The 22,816-nt window shown below is 44.0% G+C and overlaps 1 protein-coding gene across 5 annotated transcripts in view; it reads right to left on the bottom strand.

The window, feature by feature from the left end:
* Positions 1-1,002: 1,002 nt before the first annotated feature.
* The window catches only part of nipblb (NIPBL cohesin loading factor b), a 600,450-nt gene continuing 578,636 nt past the window's right edge, over positions 1,003-22,816 (bottom strand). For all 5 annotated transcript variants that reach the window (XM_080189563.1, XM_080189568.1, XM_080189564.1 and 2 more), the window contains 3 exons: positions 16,334-16,508; positions 11,050-11,235; positions 1,003-2,004 (listed from right to left, as the gene is read on the bottom strand). In XM_080189563.1, the coding sequence (XP_080045689.1) occupies positions 1,639-2,004; positions 11,050-11,235; positions 16,334-16,508 (727 nt within the window). In that variant the 3' untranslated portion in view covers positions 1,003-1,638. The remainder of the gene's footprint in view (positions 2,005-11,049; positions 11,236-16,333; positions 16,509-22,816) is intronic.

Raw genomic sequence — 22,816 nt, 5'->3', positions numbered from 1 at the left:
ATGATCCACAGGTGGTGATCTATATTCAGTCCATTAATGATAAAATACAAGCTAGACCAGCTAGGCATTCTCTGTACAAGAGTTAGTGCTTCACGTCACAATCTCCCATTACAATTCTGATGAAGGCTATTAACCTGAAACAAATCTTTTCTTTCCAGAATCTGTGCTGCTAGATTTTCCCAGTATTTTATTTATTGTATACTTGTTGTATTAGTGGATGACAACAAGTGCCCTAATTTATTTTGAGAGCATAATTTTATGCTAAACTGAAACTTCAAGTTCCTAAATTAGTTTCTTCAGTACTTCAGCTCAGCTTATTAGAGCATCATGGGTAAGTAATTAAACAAGCTGATTAGAATTTGTATTTTAAGACTTGTGTACATTTGGCAAACCATTCCACACAAATAAGCTACGGGTTATTCTGAAGAAACAAATGTGTTTCACTTCCAGTACAATGAATGCCAAGATGGAGCAATGAACTTCCAAAAAGAGTTCCTGAACTGTTTCCCCACCATTGTCCTTCCCAAATGGGAGGAAAGAGAGGCCCTTTATCCAATATCAATGTTGTCAACTGCATTTCTCTCTGCTTTTTCCACACTAATTGCTTCACCTCAGTTTAAGTGGCAGAGTGTAGGCACAGCCAGGATGCTCCTGACCAGTGCACAGTTAACCTGTTGGCTGAGGATGACAGCCCTAGTGTGTCAAACACATGGACATCAGCTTGACCATTTATTAACAGGTTCATAGCTACTGTGATCATAAAATCAGATGTGCAAAGGTTCCAATTTCCTTGTCTGGTTACTCATTTTCAACAGGTGTACCTATGATGAAATGATCTTTCAATCAGGCTGTGCACAGATGGATAGTTATTCAAGGTAAAGCTGCATTCATGAGGAAAGCAACAAAAGGTTGGTTCTGTTTTACAGAATTTGTCACCAGCACTGAGGAAATGCAAACATCCACTCAACATGAAAAATACAACCAACTGGAAACAGACAGGTAACAAAGAGAGGTAAAAAATTTATTGCAGTATTTGTTCCGCCAGTTTGTTTTTGCTGGGGATCCCTTTTTTTGTGTTTTGCCAGAGTGACCTAATACATTTAAAATCTACATTTACAAAACAAAAAAAAATCAAATAAAATCTCCTGTGTAGGTCACAGATACTGCATGCTTTCATTAGAATAAATTATATCCAGCACAGTCTGGCATTGTACATCCTGTAAAATAACTTCTCTCTGCAACTTCTGCTACACTAAAGAAAGCCATTGCTGCTAGGTTAAACTCCAAGAACACTTTATTAAGAACATTAACAGACTAAATTCCAACATTCACTTAACTTTTATTTTTAAACAGAATTCTTTTTCCAAGATATAAACAATTTTTTGTTTTGTTAAACTATAATACAGTGGGAGTTAAAAATCAATCGAGAAGATTTGGCTGTACAACAGCGAAGGAAGCTCCCACGAGAAAATGGTATCTGACAATCGCCCCTTCTTCTCGTCTGTCTCTGTGTCTGGATCCCAGTAGAGTTTTGCAGACTGTGAAACCATTCTTTTTATAAGTGTTGTCAGAATGTGGTCTTTTAGCCCCAAGTTTATTCTCCTCACTGCTGTGAATTTGGCTGCAGTTTTAGTTGTGTTAGCAGGAAGAACCTTCCTTTGCTGCATACAGTGATCGTAAAGTCTGAACAACTTTGTTAGTCAGCTTATTTGCACTCGTCAGAGCAATTTTCTTGTAAATGATGTCCGACTCTTTGATACTGTCAACCCAAGGCACCAGCTTGCGACCCTCTCTGCGTTTAGCCTCTGTCCAAGAGCCACTGTATGAACCGGCCATCCAATGAACGCTGAAACCACTGCTGGTCTTTTCCACAACTCTGGCAATCTGTGGTCTGTCTTTATACTTAGGGCAGCAAATGGCAATCACATCCATCACTTCCACAGCCTCGTGCATTTGAGCTCCCAGATCCCCTGTGTCAGACAGTCGTTTAGATCTTCTGGTTGCCTTGGAAATGATTGGAAAGAGAAGCAATTAGTTGATGGAGCTGTGACTGAATGACAGCATTAGACTACCAAAGAGGTACAGTCTGCTGATCTGATGTAAAGTAAAAGGTGAACATGTCTGAATCTTGTTGAGACCACACCTGGAGTATTGTGTACAGTTTTAATCCTTTGTTTTAAATCAGAGAAACATATAGATTAAGAGCAGGAAAAAGCTACTTGGCCCCTTGAGGATGCTCTGAATGATTGTACATCCCTGCCTAATTCCAATCACCTTTCATCCCTTTGATTATCAAGAATCTATCTAACTCAGCCTTAATATTCAAAGATTCCACTTCCACTGTCTTTTGAGGAAGAGAATTCCAGAGACACACAACCCTCAAGAGAAAAGATTTCTCCTCATCTCTGTCTTAAATGAGCGAGCCCTTGTTTTTACAGTGACTCCTCATTCTAGATTCTCTGACAAGAGAAAAGATCCTCTCCACATTACCCTGTCAACACCCCTCAGGATCTTGAAGAGCTCAATCAAGTCACCTCTTACTCTTTTAAACCTGAGTGGATAGAAACCTAACAAGACAATCCATCTATTCCTATTCCATCCTAGCTATTTACAATCTATATTAATGACTTGGATACAGGGATAGAAGATTATATCCAGATGCACAAAAATAGACGGGACAGTAAGTTGTAATGAAGAAATAAGAACTTTACAAATGGATGTAGACAAGAGAGTGGGCCAAAATGTGACAGATGGAGTTTAACGTGGATAAGTGTGAGGTCAGACATTTTGGTCGCAAAAATGGGAAGGTAATTTATTATTTAAAGGGGGAGATCTTATAGAGACGTATGAGATAATGAAGGGGATGGATAGGGTAGAGGTAGAGAGATTCTTCCCGCTTAAAAAGGATAGCAGAACTAGAGGGCACAGCCTCAAGATATCGGGGGGGGGGGCAGTGCAGTTTAGATCAGAGTTGAGGAGGAACTTCTTCACTCAAAGGGTGGTGAATCTTCTCTGCCCATTGAAGTAGTGGAGGCTTAAGTCATGGGTAGACAGGTTTCTGATAGACAAGGGAATTAAGGGTTATGGGGAGAAAGCAGGAAAGTGGAACTGATCCACTTCAGATCAGCCATGATCTTATTGAATGGCGGGGCAGGCTCGAAGGGCTAGATGGCCTACTCCTGCTCCTATTTCTTATGGGAGACTTCGAAGTGCTCCATGCAGAGGGATCTGGGTGCCCTCATTCATCAGTCACAGAAAACTAGCATGCAGGTACAGGACACAATAAAGCAAGCGAATGAAATGTTGGCTAAGCTAAAGGAATATAATATAAAGGTAAGGAAGTATTGTTGCAACTAGAAAGGCATTGGTGAGGTTGCACTTGGAGTATTGCGCACAGTTTTGGTCCCTGTATTTGAAGAAAGACGTAGTGACATTGGAGGCAGTTCAAGGAGGTTCACTAGATTGATTCCAGAGGTGACAGGTTTGTCAAATGGAGAAATTGAACAGTTTAGACCAATACTGTTTGGAATTGAGAAGAATGAGGGTTCAATTGAGGTATACAAGATGATAAAAGGTATCAATAAAGTAGATGTGGAGCAGATGCTTCTGCTGATGGGCATTCTAGGACAAGAGGTAGCAAATTTAAAAGAGTTGAGGAGAAATTACTTCTCCCAAAGGGTTATGAATCTGTGGAATTCAAAGTGCGGTGGGTGCTAAGACAGTGAGTAACCTTACGGAGGAGTTAGACAGATTTTTAATTGGTAATGGGGTTGAAGGGTTATGTGGAGAAGGCAGGAAAATGGGGATGAGGAGCACATCAGCCATGATCGAATGGCGGAGCAGACTCAGTGGGCTGAATAGCCTAATTCTGCTCCTGTATTTTATGAACTCTCAGCATTTACCTTGTTGAGTCCCCTCAGTTACAGTGCCTTTGCCTCAAAATTTTCCATACAAATTTCCACATTCATACTGGTTAGGGTGCATTGGCCGTGCTAAATTTTCCCTCAGTGTACCTGAACAGGCACTGGAGTGTGGCGACAAAAGGATTTTCACAGTAACTTCATTGCAATGTTAATGTGGACAAGTCGCCAGGACCGGATGGAATGCATCCGAGGGTTCTGAAAGAAATGGCGGAGGTGATAGTGGGTGCCTTGGTGGTTATTTTCCAGACGTCGCTAGATTCCGGGGAAGTGCCGGAAGATTGGAAAGCGGCTAATGTTACGCCGTTGTTTAAGAGTGCCAGGCAAAAGGCAGGGAATTAAAGGCCGGTTAGTTTAACGTCTGTTGTAGGTAAAATGTTAGAATCCGTCATCAAGGAGGAAATGGCGAGGCATCTTGAGGGGAATTGCTTGATAGAGCAGACGCAACACGGTTTCGTTAAGGGGAAGTCGTGTCTGACAAATTTACTGGAGTTCGATGAGGATGTGTCTAGGGCAGTGGATAGAGGAGAGCCGGTGGATGTGGTCTTTCTTGATTTTCAGAAGGCGTTTGACAAGATACCTCACAAGAGGTTATTGCAGAAGGTCAGGGGACATGGAGTTGGGGGTAGGGTGTTAGCGTGGATAGAGGATTGGTTGTCAAATAGGAGGCAGAGAGTGGGTGTCAATGGGTGCTATTCAGATTGGCGGATGGTGACTAGTGGAGTGCCCCAGGGGTCCATGCTGGGGCCTCAGCTACTTACCATTTATATAGATGATCTGGAGGAGGGAACCGAGTGTAGGGTGTCGAAATTTGCTGATGAGACCAAGATTGGTGGAAAGGCAAATTGTGCGGAGGGTGTGGAGAGTCTACAGAAGGATCTAGATAGGCTGGGTGAATGGGCCAGGAAATGGCAAATGGAATTTAATGTTGGCAAGTGCGAGGTGGTCCACTTTGGTAGGAGTAATGGTAGGAAGGATTATTACTTACGTGGCGAAAAACTGCAGCAGGCGACGGTGCAGAGGGACCTCAGGGTCCTTGTGCATGAGTTGCAAAAACCCAGCTTGCAGGTGCAGCAGGTGGTCAGGAAGGCGAATGGGATGCTGGCCTTCATAGCGAGGGGGACTGAATATAAAAGTAGGGAGGTCTTGCTGCGGCTGTATAGGGCATTGGTGAGGCCGCAGCTGGAGTACTGTGTGCAGTTTTGGGCGCTGTACTTACGCAAGGATAGTTTGGCCTTGGAGGGAGTGCAGAGGAGGTTTACTAGGCTGATGCCGGAGTTGAGGGGGTTGAGCTATGAGGAGAGGCTGAATAAACTAGGCTTGTACTCGTTAGAGTTTAGAAGAATGAGGGGAGATCTCATTGAGACGTATAAGATGATGAATGGGATGGATAGGATAGAGGTGGAGAGACGCTTCCCGCTCAGAAGGGATAGTAGGACTAGGGGGCACAGCCTCAAGATAAAGGGGGGGCGGTTTAGAACGGAGTTGAGGAGGAACTTCTTCACTCAAAGGGTGGTGAATCTGTGGAATTCTCTGCCCATTGAAGTGGTGGAGGCTACCTCGCCAAATATTTTTAAGATGCGGGTTGATGGGTTTTTGATAAGAGAGGGGATTAAGGGTTATGGGGAGAGGGCGGGAATGTGGAACTGAGCCACGACAGATCAGCCATGATCTTATTGAATGGCAGGGCAGGCTCGAAGGGCTAGATGACCTACTCCTGCTCCTATTTCTTATGTTCTTATGTAAGCCTACTTGTGACTCTAATAAATAAACTAAGGTAGAGAGAGGCAGACTAAGATAGAGAGGGAGAGAAACTGACAGAGATAGTGAAAAAAAATGGGCCAATGTGAGATGGTCACAAAATGCTTGGGATGTACAGTAGGTATCATCATCCACAAGATGACACGTGAAGATTCCTTCCAAAGTTTCAGTGAACCTAGGGAATTACACTGCAACTTTTAAATACAGACTAAAGTAGGTAAGCAAACTAACTCTAATAGACAGGGCAAATATGTGGAAGTGTCGCTTAGAAGTATTTAAAACTTAGCTGAGAAAGGACATATAAAGAAAAGGTGAGCAGGTTGGGCCTTTACCCATTCACACTTAAAAGAATAGAAGATAATTTTATAAAACATACAAGATAGAGGAGTGTTTATCAGGAGGATGTTTCCTCTTGCGGGTGAAGACTAGAAACAGGGAACATAGCTTAAGAATCAGAAGTCTCTTGAGAATATCAATATATCATAGGAGGAAGTGTTGAGTACCCTAAATTGCATTAAAGTTGACAAGTCCCTGGAGCCAGATGGGATGTATCCCAGGTTGCTGCAGGAGGCAAGGGAAGAAAGGTACAGTGGCTAGCTGCTTCACAGCTCCAGGGTCCTGGGTTCGATTCCCGGCTCAGGTCATTGTGTGTGTGGAGTCTGCACGTTCTCCCTGTGTCTGCATGGGTGTCCAAAGATATGTGGGTTAAGTTGATTGGCTGTGCTAAATTGACCCTTAGTGTCCTGAGATATGTAGGTTAGAGGGGTTAGTGGGTAAAATATGTAGAGATATGGGGGTAGAGCCTGGGTGGGATTGTGGTCAGTGCAGACTTGATGGGCCGAATGGCCTTTCTACACTGTAGGATTTCTATGAAAGAGCTATGGCCTTAACAGATATCTTCACATCCTCTTTGATCACAAGCAAGGTTCCAGAGGACTGGAGAATAGCCAATGAACATAAGAAATAGGAGCAGGAGGAGGCCATCTAGCCCTTCGAGCCTGCCCCGCCATTCAATAAGATCATGGCTGATCTGAAGTGGATCAGTTCCACTTTCCCGCTCTCTCCCCATAACCCTGAATTCCCTTGCCTACCAAAAACCTGCCTACCCATGTCTTAAATATATTTAGCGAGGTAGCCTCCACCACTTCAATGGACACAGAATTCCAGAGGTTCACCACCCTTTGAGTGAAGAAGTTCCTCCTCAACTCCGATCTAAACTGCCCCCCACTCTCCTCCCCCCTTATCTTGAGGCTGTGTCCTCTCGTCCTGCTATCCTTTCTAAGCAGGAAGAATCTCTCTACCTCTACCCTATCCATCCCCTTCATTATCTTGTATGTCTCTATAAGATCCCCCCTCATCCTTCTAAACTCCAACAAGTACAGACCCAGTTTATTCAATCTCTCTTCATAGTCCAACCCCCTCATCTCCGGTATCAGCCTAGTGAACCTCCTCTCCACTCCCTCCAAGGCCAATATATCCTTGCACAAGTGCGGCGACCAAAACTGCACACTGTACTCCAGTTGTGGCAAGACCTCCCTACTTTTATATTCTATCCCCCTCACTATAAAGGCCAGCATCCCATTCACCTTCTTGATTACCTGCCGCACCTGCAGACTGGGTTTTTGCGACTCATGCACAAGGACCCCCAGGTCCCTCTGCACCGTAGCATGCTGCAGCTTTTCGCCTTTTAAATAATAATCCCTCCTACTATTATTTCTGCCAAAGTGGATAACCTCACATTTGCTAACATTGTATTCCATCTGCCAGGTCCTCGCCCACTCGCTCAGCCTATCCAGATCTCTCTGCAGACTTTCCACACCCTCCGCACAATTTGCTTTTCCATTCATCTTTGTGTCATCAGCAAATTTCGTCACCCTACACTCAGCCCCCTCCTCCAGATCATCTATATAAATGGTAAACAGCTGAGGCCCCAGCACCGATCCTTGCGGCACTCCACTAGTCACCAACCGCCAATCAGAATAACACCCATTGATACCAACTCTCTGCCTCCTATTAGACAACCAATCCTCTATCCACGCTAACACCTTACCCCCAACTCCATGCACCCTAACCTTCTGTAGCAACCTTTAATGAGGCACCTTATCAAACACCTTTTGGAAATCTAAAAACACCGTTGTTGTTCCTTTGTTTAAGAGGAGAAGCAGGGATAATCCAGGAAATTATAGGTGGTGAGCCTGATGTCAGTGGTGGGAAAGCTTTTGGATAGACGGACAAGATATATGCACATTTGGAAGAAAATGGACGAGAGGTTTACAGCATGGAAACAGCCCTTCAGCCCAACTTGTCCATGCTGCCCAGTTTTTAACCATTAGCCTAGTCTCACTGGCTGTGTTTGGCCCATATTTCGCTATACCCATCATACCTGTGTAACTGTCTAAATGGTTTTTAAAAGACAAAATTGTACCCACCTCTACTACTACCTCTGACAGCTTGTTCCAGACACTCATCACCCTCTGGGTGAAAAATTTACCCCCCCGGACACTTTTGTATCTCTCCCCCTCACCTTAAACCTATTCCCTCTAGTTTTAGACTCACCTAGCTTTGGGAAATATGTTGACGATTTAACTCACCTATGCCCCTCATTATTTTATCGACCTCTATAAGATCACCCCAAGCCTTCTTTACTCCAAGGAAAAAAGTCCCAGTCGATCCAGCCTCTCCTTATAACTCAAACCATCAAGTCCCGATAGCATCCTAGTAAACCTTTTCTGCACTCTTTCTAGTTTAATAATATCCTTTCTATAATAGGGTGATCAGAACTGTACACAGTATTCCAAATGTGGCCTTACCAATGTCTTGTACAACTTCCACAAAACATCCCAACTCCTACATTCAATGTTGTGACTGATAAAACCAAGCATGCTGAATGCCTTCTTCACCACTCTGTCCACTTGTGACTCCACTTTCAAGGAACTGTGAACTTGTACCCCTAGATCTCTGTTCTATAACTCTCCCCAATGCCCTACCATTAACTGAGTAAGTCCTGCCCTGTTTCAATTCACCAAAATGCATCACCTTGTATTTGTCTAACTTAAACTCCATCTGCCATTCGTCAGCCCACTGGCCCAATTGATCAAGATCCTGTTGCAATTGGAGATAACCTTCTTCACTCTCCACTATGCCACCAATCTTGGTGTCATCTGCACACTTACTAACCATACCTTCTATATTCTCATCCAAATCATTAATACAAATGACAGATAAGTGGACCCAGCACTGATCCCTGAGGCACACCGCTAGTCACAGGCCTCCAGTTTGAAAAACAGCCCTTTAGAACCACCCTCTGCCTTGTCATCAAACCAATATTGTATCTAATTGGCTACTTCACCTGGATCTTGTGAGATTTAACTCTGTTTAACAACCTACCATGTAGTATTTTGCCAAAGGCCTTGCTAAAGTCCATGTAGATAACATCAACTGCACTGCCCTCATCTACCTTCTTGGTTACCCCTTAATAAACTCAAATTGAATTTAAGAGACATGATTTTCCATTTTCAAAGCCATGCTGACTGTCCCTAATCAGGCTTTGCCTCTCTAAATGCCTGTAGATCCTGTTTCACAGAATACCTTTATGACTGACCCTTCAACTAAAGGGTGCTGCTCCTTATATCCATCCTGTCCATGTCTCTCATAATCTTGTACACCTTGATCAGGTTGCTCCTCAGTTTTCTCTGCTCCAACAAAAACAACCAGAGTCGATGCATCCTCTCCAGTAACATAAATGTTCCATCCCAGGCAGCATCCTGGTGAATCTCCTCTGCACCCCCACCTGTGCAATCACATCCTTCCTATAATGTGGTGACCAGAACGCTACGACAACGGATGAATGAACATCGCTCGACAGTCACCAGGCAAGACTGTTCCCTTCCTGTTGGCGAACACTTCAGTGGTCACGGGCATTCAGCCTCTGACCTTCGGGTAAGCATTCTCCAAGGCGGCCTTCACGACACACGACAGCGCAGAGTCACTGAACAGAGACTGATAGCCAAGTTCCGCACACGTGAGGACGGTCTCAACAGGGATCTTGGGTTCATGTCGCACTACCTGTAACCCCCGTGACTTGCCTGGGTTTGCAAAACCTCACTTACTGTACTGTCTGGAGACAATACACATCTCTTTAAACTGTGATCAGTGCTCCTTCCACTCACATTATCAGCCACTTCAGGTCTTGAACAGCAGGTTAGGTGTAAAGGTTCGCATTCTAATCAGTAATCTCTAAACTGTCTGTGCTTTATATGCTCTGTCTGAGGCCAGAACTCTCCATTCACCTGACGAAGAGGGTGTCCCTCGAAAGCTTGCGAGTATATTATCAAATAAATAGGTTGGACTAAAACCTGGTGTTGTCAGACTTTTTACCAGAACTGTACACAGTACTCCAGCTGTGGCCTCACCAAAGTTCTATACAACTCCAACACGACTTCCCTGCTTTTGTAATCTATACCTCGATTAATAAAGGCGAGTATCCCGTATGCCCTTTTCACCACCTTACTAACATGCTTTCCCGCCTTCAGAGATCTGTGGACAAACACACCAAGGTTGCTTTGTTCCACAGAACTTCCAAGTGTCCAACCATTCATCGAGTACTTCGTTGTCAAATTATTCCTTCGAAAGTGTGTCACCTCATGTTTTTCAGGGTTAAATTCCACTTGTCACTTATTTGCCCATTCTGCCTATATCATCTTGTAGTCTAACTAACTCTGCCTCACTGTTAACCACCCATCCAATCTTTGTATCATCCACAAACTTAGTAATCCTATCCCTATGCCCCCCTCCCCCTCCCCACATAGTCATAGAAACCAGAAGCAGAAATAGTTCATTTGGCCCTTTGCGCCTACTCTGCCATTCGGGGGCTGTTCCCTTAGAACAAAGGCGGCTGATGAGGGACGTGATTGAAATGTACAAAATTATGAAGGGCATAGATAGGGTAAATAGGAATGAACTGTACCCATTTGAGGGGTCAATAACCAGGGGCATAAATTGAAGGTAAGGAGCAAGAGATTTAGAAGGGATTTGAGGAAAAGCTTTTTCACCCAGAGGGTGGGGGGTATTGGGAACACACTGTCTGAAAAGGAACCCTCACAACATTTAAGAAGCATTTAGATGAGCACTCGAAATGCTGCAAAATGGGATTGGAATAGATGGGTGTGTAAAGGATGGCAGAGACATGATGGGCTGTAGAGTCTTCTCTGCTGCAAAACTTTATCATAAGAAAGTGGAGTTGAGGCTGACAACCTGATTGAATGCAAAGCAGTCTGGAAGGGCAGAATAGTCTCCTCCTGCTCCAAAGTTCTATGTTCCTACTTACATGTGCCACAAGTCTAACACCAACTTCTGTCTGTTTCCTTACCCCTGCAATGCCTCCGCCTGCTCGTTCCTCCCCATCACTCTCCTCATCGTCTGTTTCTGCATTGTTTTTTGGGCTACTTCCTCCGAGAAGTGCGTTGATTGCTTTGTTTCGGGCTGCAGTGCTAGCAGACACTTCCCCATCTTCATCCTCTTCATCTGGATCTAAGTGTTCCATCAGCGTTTTGAACTGAAAGAGAAGTTACAGAAATGCATTGGTAAGTATATCTGTATAAATTACCTGAATGGGACATTATTTTAACATTGGTACAGTAAACAATGAGGATCGGCATTCAACAACTATAAGAATCTGGCTAGAAATAACTTGCAGAAGTACAAAGAAAGGCTGGCAAAGTGGGACGAACTGAGTTGTGCTTGCAGATAGCTAGTACAGTCACGATGGGTTGAATGACCACCACTTTGTTTGTAATCATTCTATGATTCGAAGGACCATGAGTCAGAATTTTGCAGCACAAAGAGAGGCCCTTCAGCTCATCATGCTTGTGCCGACTATCTATTCTGCAGTTACTTTCATGGGTGATTTTACACAATGAACATAGAAGCATAGAAAATAGGCACAGGAAGAGGCCACTTTCGAGCTGGAAGTGCACGGCTCATCAGGCACTTTCAGTATCACACTCCCGTTTCTTCCATACCCCTTGATCCCTTTCGCCACTCGAGCCACGTCCACCTTCCTATTGAGCATATCTAACTAAATGGCCTCAACTGCTTTCTCTGGTAGAGAACTCCAGAGATTCACAACTCTGAGTGAAGACGTTCTTCTTCATTTGCCTCGATCTTCATGGAGGAGGACATGAATAGTTTGCCAGATCTTAAAGATAGAAGGATGGTAGGAGTTGAGGGCCCGAATGCGATTACTGTCACTAGAGAGGTAGTGCTTGATCAAGTAATGGGATTGAAGGTGGACAAGTCCCCAGGACCAGATGGAATGCATCCCAGGGTTCTGAAGGAAATGGCAGAGGTGATAGTAGATGCCTTAGTAATTATTTACCAAACTTCGCTGGATTCCAGGGAAGTGCCGGAAGATTGGAAAACGGCTAATGTTACGCTGCTGTTTAAAAAAGGTAGCAGACAAAAGGCAGGGAATTATAGGCCGGTTAGCTTAACATCTGTAGTTGGAAAAATGCTTGAATCCGTCATCAAAGAAGAAATAGCGAGGCACCAGGAAAGGAATGGTTTGATAGAGCAGACGCAGCATGGATTCGTTAAGGGGAAGTCGTGTTTGACAAATTTATTGGATTTCTATGAGGATGTGACTAGTGCAGTAGACAGAGGGGAACCGGTGGATGTGCCGTTTTTAGATTTCCAAAAGGCATTTGATAAGGTGCCTCATAAAAACTTGCGACAGAAGGTTAGGGTGCACGGAGTTGGGGGTAAGGTGTTAGCGTGGATAGAGGATTGGCTGTCTAATAGGAGGCAGAGAGTTAGTATCAATGGGTGCTATTCTGATTGGCGGTTGGTGACCAGTGGAGTGCTACAGGGATCGGTGCTGGGGCCTCAGCTATTTACCATTTATATAGGTAATCTGGAGGAGGGGGCTGAGTGTAGGGTGACAAAATTTGCTGATGACACGAAGATGAATGGAAAAGCAAATTGCGTGGAGGGTGTGGAAAGCCTGCAGAGAGACCTGGATAGGCTGAGAGAGTGGGCGAGGACCTGGCAGATGGAGTACAATGTTAGCAAGTGTGAGGTTATCCACTTTGGTAGAAATAATAGTAGGAGGGATTACTATTTAAAAGGCGAAAAGCTGCAGCATGCTGCAGTACAGAGGGACCTGGGGGTCCTTGTGCATGAATCACAAAAACCCAGTCTGCAGGTGCAGCAGGTGATCAAGGCAGTGAATAGGGTGCTGGCCTTTATAGCGAGGGGGATAGAATATAAAAGCAGGGAGGTCTTGCTGCAACTGTACAGGGCACTGGTGAGGCCGCAGCTGGAGTACTGTGTGCAGTTTTGGTCGCTGCACTTGCGGAAGGATATTTTGGCCTTGGAGGGAATGCAGAGGAGGTTCACTAGGCTAATACCAGAGATGAGGGGGTTGGACTATGAAAAGAGACTAAGTAGACTGGGTCTGTATTCGTTGGAGTTTAGAAGGATGAGGGGGGGATCTTATAGAGATGTATAAGATAATGAAAGGGATGGATAGGGTAGAGGTAGAGAGATTCTTCCCGCTTAGAAAGGATAGTAGGACTAGAGGGCACAGCCTCAAGATAAGGGGGGGGGGGCAGTTTAGATTGGAGTTGAGGAGGAACTTCTTCACTCAAAGGGTGGTGAATCTCTGGAATTCTCTGCCCATTGAAGTGGTGGAGGCTGCCTCGCTAAATATATTTAAGACATGGGTAGACAGGTTTCTGATAGACAAGGGAATTAAGGGTTATGGGGAGAAAGCAGGAAAGTGGAACTGAGCCACTTCAGATCAGCCATGATCTTATTGAATGGCGGGGCAGGCTCGAAGGGCTAGATGGCCTAATCCTGCTCCTATTTCTTATGTTACCCTTTGGGCAGGACATGGTAATTCAATAAGATCAAGGTTGTTCTGCTTGTGACTCAGCCTCCATGTTCCTGAATGTTCCCCATAACCCTTGGCTTTCTGGAGGTCTACAATCCATCTCTCTTTATCTTGAATATATTCAATGACCTTTCCTCTACTGAGAATTCCAAAGACTAATAACCCTCTGAAATAATAAGTCCCTTTCATCTTGGTTTTAAATGGGAGACCCCCATATTCTGAAACTATGCCACCTAGTTCAAGGTTCCTCCCAGAGGAGAAGCAATCTTTCAGCATCTAGCCCCCCACCGGCCCCCCTCAGGATATTTGATGCATCAGTAACATCACCTTTCAATTTACTAAACTGCAGTCAGCATAGGTCCAACTTCCTCATCCTTTCCTCATACAACATCCCCTTCACCCCCATGAACGGTTTCCAATGCAAGTACAATCATTCTTAAGTAAGGAGACAGTAACTGTACAAATCTCTTGACATGGTCTTACTAATGCCTTATACAACTGTAGCAAGATTTCTTTAGTTTTATACTGGTGGTAGAGGTGGACACGCTGAGATCGTTTAAGACTCATCTGGATAGCCACATGAACAGACTGGGAATGGAGGGATACAAACGAATAGTCTAGTTGGAAGCATGAGCGTTGCAGGCTTGGAGGGCTGAAGGGCCTGTTTCCTGTGCCGTATTGTTGTTCTTTGTTGTTGTTGTTGTTCTTCTTACTCCATGCTTCGTGTAATAAAGTAAAAAGTCTGACAACACCAGGTTTTAGTCCAACCGATTTACTTGATAATACTCACAAGCTTTCGAGGTTTCCCTCTTCGTCAGGTGAATGGAGAGTTCTGGCCTCAGACACAGCATATAAAGCACAGTTTAGAGATTACTGATTAGAATGCGAATCCTTACACCTAACCTGCTGTTCAAGACCTGAAGTTACAGAGGTTACAGAGATGTAATACACATCTCTGTAACCTGCGATCAGTGCTCCTTCCACTCACATTATCTGCCACTTCAGGTCTTGAACAGCAGGTTAGGTGTAAGGATTCGCATTCTAATCAGTAATCTCTAAACTGTCTGTGCTTTATATGCTCTGTCTGAGGCCAGAACTCTCCATTCACCTGACGAAGAGGGAAACTTCGAAAGCTTGTGAGTATTATCAAATAAATCGGTTGGACTAAAACCTGGTGTTGTCAGACTTTTTACTGTGTTTACGCCAGTCCAACGCCGGCATACCCACATCTTGTAATAAAGGCCATCATTCCAGTAAGCTGCTTGAGGACTTACTGTACTGTACCTACATAATAACCTTTGAAATTCATGTTCCAGATAATGCAGCTCCCTCTGCACTGTAACATTTGCAGTCTCTCACCATTTAAATAATAATCTGCTTTTCTATGCTTTCTGAGAACGTGGACTAATACAGGGATGCACAGGTTGCCTTATGAGAAAAGGTTGAAGAGACTAAGCTCGCATCCACTCTGGTTTAAAAGAATAAGAGGCAACTTGATCAATATCTTTAAGATCCTGAGAGGTCTTGACAGGGTGGATATGGAGATCTTTCCTCTTGTCAGAGAATCTAAACCAGGGGTTACTGTTTAAAAATATGGGATTGTGCACTTAAGACAATGATAAGGAGAATTCTTTTCTCTGAGGGTCACGAGTGTCTGGAACTCTCTTCCTCAAAATGCAGTTGAAGTAGTCTTTGAATATTTTTAAGCAGAACTCAACAGATTCTTGATTAATGCAGGGGATGAAAAGGTTACTGGGGGAATTGGTAAGAATGTGGGGTTGGCATTAGAAACAGATCAGCCATGATCTTATTGAGTGGCAGAGCCCAGGGGCTCGAGTGGTCTACTCCTGCGGCTATCTGCATGTTCAAATGGACAGCCTCGCATTTTTCCACGTTAAACACCATCTGCCAAATTTTTGCCCTCTCACTTAACCTATCTATATCTGTGTGTCCTCTTCACATCTTCCCTTCCTACTTTCCGTGCTATCATCAGCAAATTTGATTACAATACATTCTATCCCTTCATCCAAGTTATTAATATGGGTCCCATGACTGATCCCAGTGGCATTCCACTAGTTTTAAACATGAAAATGACCCATTTATCCAGACACTGTTAGGCAGTCCTCTGTGTGAATGTCACCTCAGCACCATGAGCCATCTTGTGCAGCAACCTTTTACGTGGCACCTTATTGAACGTCTTTTAAAAATCTAAATATACTATTTCTACTGCTTCCCCTTTATCCATCTTGCTCATCACATCTTCAAAAAACTCTCATACATTCAACAATCCAAATTTCCCTCTCAAAATCATGTTGACTCTGACTATATTATGATCTTCTTGTCCTGCTGTTGCTTCCTTAATAATGGATTTCAGTGTTTTCCCATGATAGTTAACTGGCCTATAGTTTCCTGCTTTCCACCTCTCTCCCTTCTTGTATAGGGTGGTTCAGTTTAGATGCAAACCAATAGCTGGCCAGATACCTGCAATTGACATGCAGTCACTGACCCCATCCTTAACCTCATAGTTCACAATATTATTTTTGCACCTGACAAGAGTACAAGCATCAGTCACAAATTCACCCCATCACAAGCGTAACATTTTAGTCGAGACTGCCGCTGCACTTCCAGTTTCAATTTATTTAAATAAATGTAGAAGGTGCAGGTTCTGTTCTACTGAAACAGAATCTTAAATGACTGGAAACAGCAAACTCCACACAAACCACTGCCCACCCCGCCATCCCCCAGCGGATCTGAGGCTTACATCTAAGTACTGTTTGACGATATTCCTCTTCACTGTTTCTGTTATTTCTGCGTGTCCTACTCCATTTCTCAGGAAATCCAGTGTTTGTCTGGGGTTAAAGTGCACTCCTGATTTCCTGTTTACTGCTTTGTCGTACACTTTTGCAGATTCAGAAGGAGAATATTTCTGGATTTTACTGGAGAGAGAGAGAGAGAGACATGATTGTTAAACATAGCTGTTAGCTCAAAGTCTAAAGGATGAAAAGCATTCCTAAAAACAAAAAGTAACGTGGTGCTTTGAAGGAAATCTATGAGTAAACAGGTAGAATTCATATGTATTTAGGATATTATGCTTCAGAACTGAGGAAGTGAACATATACTTAAGCATAGCCATTTTTACCCAGAAGCTGTGAAGCACATACATGGGCAGCACTTGCTGACAGCTTTGGTTTTGATGTGTGTTAAACAGACCTGCTGTTCGCCCCGTGCATAAATCATAGAATCCTTACATTGCAGAAGGTGACCATTCAGCCCATCGAACCTATACTGACCACAATCCCACCCAGGCTCTATCCCCATAACCCCATGCATTTACCCTACCTAGTCCCCTGACACTAAAGGGCAATTTAGCATGACCAATCCACCTAACCTGAACATTTTTGGGCAGTGGAAGGAAACCGGAACACCGGAGGAAATCCATGCAGACATGGGAAGAATGTGCAGTGATCCGAGGCCTGAATTGAGCCTGGCGTGTAAGGCAGCAGTGTAACCACTATGCTGCCCCAAGGCCTTTTAAGTTTTCACTGCAATAAGCGAAGACAAAGAAAAACTTTAAAGCAATTTTCAAAGGAAATTTAAAAGCTTATATGATGGAATTATCTCTTATCTATTCAAAGTGTATTCTTAGAGTCTTACCTCAGCAAATTAGAAAAACAGGCTTTAAAACAAACACACAGAAACTAGTAGCGAGAGTAGGTCATTCAGCCCCTCAGGTGTGCACCTCCATTCAGTATGATCATGGTCGATCTTTGGACTCAATGTTATGTTCCCACTTTCTCCCCATGCCTCATGATGCCATTAAAATCTAAAATAAAATCTATCGCTTTCTCCAATACATTCAGCAACTTGGTCTATCCAGCCTTCTATGGCAGAGAATTCCATAGGTTCACTACCGCTCAGTGAAGAATTTGTCCTCATCCCAGTCCTAAAAAGACTCTTTTTGCTGACGACACTAAAGTTGGAGGAGTTGTAGACAGTGAGGATGGATGTTACAGTTTGCAGAGGGACATAGATAAGCTGCAGAGCTGGGCTGAGAGGTGGTAAATGGAGTTTAATATGGAAAAGTGTGAGGTGATTCACTTTGGTAAGAGTAACAGGAATACAGAATATAGGGCTAATGGAAGGACTCTTAGTAGTGTTGACGAGCAGAGAGATCTCGGTGTACATGTGCATGGCTCCCTGAAAGTTGGCACCCAGGTTGATAAGGTTGTTAAAAAGGCGTACGGTGTGTTAGCTTTTATTGGTAGAGGGATTGAATTTCGGAGCCGTGAGGTCACGTTACAACTGTACAAAACTCTGGTGCGGCCGCACTTGGAGTATTGCGTACAGTTCTGGTTGCCGCATTATAAGAAAGATGTGGAAGCATTGGAAAAGGTGCAGAGGAGGTTTACCAGGATGTTGCCTGGTATGGTGGGAAGGTCTTATGAGGAAGGCTGAGGGACTTGAGGTTATTTTCGTTAGAGAGAAGGTTACGAGGTGACCTAATTGAGGCGTAGAAGATGATGATCAGAGGGTTAGACAGGGTGGACAGTGAGAGCCTTTCTCGTTGGATAGTGATGGCAACACGAGGGGACATAGCTTTAAATTAAGGGATGGTAATTATAGGACGGATGTCAGAGGTAGATTCTTTACTCAGAGGGTAGTAAGGGCATGGAATGCCCTGCCTGCAGCAGTTGTGGACTCGCCAACTTTAAGGGTGTTCAAATGGTCAGCGCATCGGCATATGGGTAACATTGGAATAGTTTAGGTTAGAGGGTCATTAGATTGGTTCCACTGGTCGGCGCAACATCGAGGGCCGAAGGGTCTGTACTGCGCTGTAATATTTTCTGTTCTATGTTCTACTCTGTATCCTGAGACTATGTGCCCTGGTTCTAGGCTCCCCATGTGGAGATGCCGGTGTTGGACTGGGGTAAACACAGTAAGAAGTCTCACAACACCAGCTTAAAGTCCAACAGGTTTATTTGGCAGCAAACGCCACTAACTTTCAGGGCTTTGCCCCTTCGTCAGGTGAATACCACTCACCTGACGAAGGGGCAAAGCTGTGAAAGCCTGTGGCATTTGCTACCAAATAAACCTGTTGGATTTTAACTGGGTGTTGTGAGACTTCTTACTGTCTAGACTCCCCAGCCAGGAAAAATACCCTTGTTAGATAGAAACATAGAAGATAGGAGCAGGAGCCTGTACCAGCGCCAAACTGTTGTTTTTGTGGCCTCATCAAGGAACTGTATAACCACGGTAAGACATCTGTCTACACTTCCTGCTGCCTTGGCAAAGCAGGTAGCATAATTAAGGACCCCACGCACTTCGGACGTCCTCTCTTCCATCTTCTTCCTTATGTTCTCTGTTCTATGTTCTTCCCTCAGGGATAAGATACGAAAGTTTGAGGACATGTACTAACCGACTCAAAAACAGCTTCTTTCCTGCTACTGTCAGACTTTTGAGTGGACCTACCCTCCATTAAGTTGATGTTAGGGAACCTGGGAAATAAATAGTGATGTCTTGAGGAGCGTACATATAACAGAGGTGGTGGTGCTGGAAGCCTTAAATCGCATCAAGGTAGATAAATCCCCAGGACCTGATGAGGTACATCCCAGGATGTTGTGGGAGCCTAGGGAGGAAATTGCGGGTCCCCTAGCTGAGATATTTGAATCATCGATAGTCATGGGTGAGGTGTGTGAAGATTGGAGAGTGGCAAATGTGGTGCCTTTGTTTAAAAAGGGCTGCAGGGATGAGCCTGGGAACTACAGGCCAGTGAGCCTCACATCTGTGGTGGGTAAATTGTTGGAAGATATTTTGAGAGACAGGATGTACAGGCATTTAGAGACACAAGGACTGATTAGGGACAGTCAGCGTGGTTTTGAGAGTGGAAAATCACGTCTCACAAATTTGATTGAGTTTTTTGAAGGGGTAACCAAGAAGGTAGATGAGGGCATTGCAGTTGATGTTGTCTACGTGGACTTTAGCAAGGCCTTTGACAAGGTACCGCATGGTAGGTTGTTGCATAAGGTTAAATCTCTCAGGATCCAGGGTGAGGTATCTAAATGGATACAAAATTGGCTTCTTGATAGAAGCCAGAGGGTGGTTGTGGAGGGTTGTTTTTCAAACTGGAGGCCTGTGACCAGTGATGCACCTCAGGGATCAGTGCTGGGCCCACAGTCATTGTCATTTATATTAATGATTTGGATGTGAATATAGGAGGCATGGTTAGTGTCATTTGCAGATGACACCAAGATTGGTGGCATAGTGGACAGTGAAGAAAGTTATCTCCAGTTGCAACAGGATCTTGATCAATTGGGCCAGTGGGCTGACGAATGGCAGATGGAGTTTAATTTAAACAAATGAGAGGTGTTGCATTTTGGTAAATTGAACCAGGGCAGGACTTACTCAGTTAATGGTTGGGCATTGGGGAGAGTTACAGAACAAAGAGATCTAGGGATACATGTTCATAGCTCCTTGCAAGTGGAGTCACAGGTGGACAGAGTAATGAAGAGGGCATTCGGCATGCTTGGTTTCATCAGTTAGAACACAATGTAGGAGTTGGGACGTCTTGTTGAAGTTGTACAAGACATTGGTAAGGCCACACTTGGAATACTGTGTACAATTCTGGTCACTCTATTACAGAAAGGATATTATTAAACTAGAAAGAGTGCAGAAAAGATTTACTATGATGCTACAGGGACTTGATGGATTGAGTTATAAGGAGAGGCTGGATAGACTTTTTTCTCTGGAGCGTAGGTGGCTGAGGGGTGATCTTATAGAGGTCTATAAAATAATGAGGGGTACAGATCAGCTACATAGTCAATATCTGTTCCCAAAAGGTTGTGTGTGGGGTGGGGGGGGGGGGGGGGTCTAAAACTAGAGGGCACAGGTTTAAGGTGAGAGGGGAGAGATAAAAAAGTATCCAGAGGGGCAGTTTTTTCACACAGAGGGTGGTGAATGTCCAGAACAAGTAGTAGAGGCGGATACAATTTTGTCTGTTAAAAAAGATTTAGACAGTTACATGGGTACGATGGGTATAGAGAGATATGGGTCAAATGCAGGTAATTGGGATTAGCTTAGGGGTTTTAAGTTGAAGGGCCTGTTTCCATGCTGTAAACCTCTAAGACTCTATGACATCACTCACCATATCCTGCCACCCAGAAATAGATCCATTTATGCCAACTCTGCTTCCTATTAGCTCGCAAATTTTCAATCCATGTAAGCCCCTACATCATGAGCCTTTATCTCATACAATAATCTTTAATCTGGCAATTTATCAAATGTCTTCTGGGAATCTAAGTACAATACATCCACCGGTTCCCCTTTATCCACAACTGTGAATCCTTCAAAGAGTTCCCAATAAATTGGTTAAACATAATTTCCCTCTCAGAGAACCACACCAACTCTGCCTAATTGCCTTGAATTTTTCTAACTGCCTTGCTCTTGCATCTTTAACGATAATTAACATCTTTGCTGATGGCACAAAGATAGGTAGGAAGGTAAATTATGAAGACGCTGTAAGGGGGCTACGAAGAGACATAGATAAGTGCCATTTTTCCTGCACAGATGTTAGGCTAATTGGCCTGTAACTTTCTGTCTCTCTCCTCCCTTTTTGCATAAAGAAGTTACTTTACAATCTTCCAATCTAATAAAATGTTTCCTGAATCTCAAACTTTGGAAAATTAAAACCAGTGCATCAACTATCTCATTAGCCTCTTCTTTCAAGACCTTAGAGTGACCAGCCTGCAGAACCAACTATTTACCCAGTACCACTTCCAGTCATTTTCCGGAGTTCCCTCCCATTTCCTGATTTACAGCTATTTCTGTGATGTTACTTATGTTCTCCATGATGCTTGTTTAATTCATCTGCCATAGACCTGCTTTCCATTATCAATTCTCCTGATACACTTTCTGTAGGACTATCGCTCACTTTTGTTAACTCTTTTCTTTAAATATCTATTGAAACTCTTACTGTCTGTCTTCATCATAGAATCATAGTGTAGAAGAGGCCCATCAGTCCATCATGTCCAAACTGACACATTAGAAACACCTGAATTCCCACCTAATCTCATCTGCCAGCACTTGGCCCATTGCCCCGATTGTTACGATGTGCCAACTGCTCATCCAGACGCTTCTAAAAGGATGTGAGGCATCCCACCTCTACCACCCACCCAGGCAGCGCATTCCAAACCATCACCACCTTCTAGGTAAAAAAGTTTATAGAACATAGAACACTTCAGCACTAACAGGCCCTGCAGCCCACAAGTTGCGCCGATCACATCTATACCTACCAAGCCACAGAACTATCTGTAACTCCCAATGCCATTAAATCCCATATACTCATCCAGAAGTCTTTTAAAAGACCCCAGCGAGTTCACCTCTACCACCATCGATGGCAGCCGATTCCACTCACTCACTACCTTCTGAGTGAAAAACTTTTCCCTAACATCTCCTCTGTACTTGCTTTCCAGCACTTTAAACCTGTGTCCTCTCGTAGTGACCATTTCAGCCCTGGGAAATAGCCTCCGAGAATCCACCCTATCTATTCCTCTCAATATTTTATAAACCTCTATCAGGTCGCCTCTCAACCTTCATCTCTCCAGGGAGAAGAGTCCCAGCTCCCTCAACCTATCTTCATAAGGCATGCCTCCCAATCCAGGCAACATCCTTGTAAATCTCCTCTGCACCCTCTCAATAGCTTCCACATCCTTCCTGTAGTGAGGCAACCAGAACTGCGCACAGTACTCCAAGTGGGGTCTTATAAAGTTGCAGCATTACCTCCTGACTCCTAAACTCAATCCCTCGATTAATGAAGGCCAGAACACCATACGCCTTCTTGACCACATCCTCCACCTGCGAGGCCGATTTAAGAATCCTATGCAGTTGGACCCAAGATCTTCACATTCCTCTTGAACCTCCTGCCCCTCGCCTTGAACCTATGTCCCCTTGTGACTGATCCTTAAACCAAAAAAAAAGCTGTTCCTTATCCACTTTGTCCATGTCTCACGTGACTTGTTACACCTCGACCAGGTCGCCCTTCAGTCTTCTCTGTTCCAATGAAAACAATCCAAGCATATTCAAGCGTCTCCTCTGCACCTCGTCCAGTGCGATCACATCCTTCCTATAATGTGGTGACCAGAACTGCACACAGTGCTCCAGCTGTGGCCTCAACAAAGTTCTATACAACTCCAACATAACTTCCTTGCTTTTGTAATCTATGCTTTGATTGATAAAGGCAAGTATCTCT

This window comes from Carcharhinus amblyrhynchos, chromosome 5, assembly GCF_965287045.1.
Source record: "Carcharhinus amblyrhynchos chromosome 5, sCarAmb.v2.hapA, whole genome shotgun sequence".
Taxonomy (NCBI): domain Eukaryota; kingdom Metazoa; phylum Chordata; class Chondrichthyes; order Carcharhiniformes; family Carcharhinidae; genus Carcharhinus; species Carcharhinus amblyrhynchos.
Note: the sequence above shows the minus strand (reverse complement) of the source record. Positions and strands in the feature narration are given on the sequence as shown.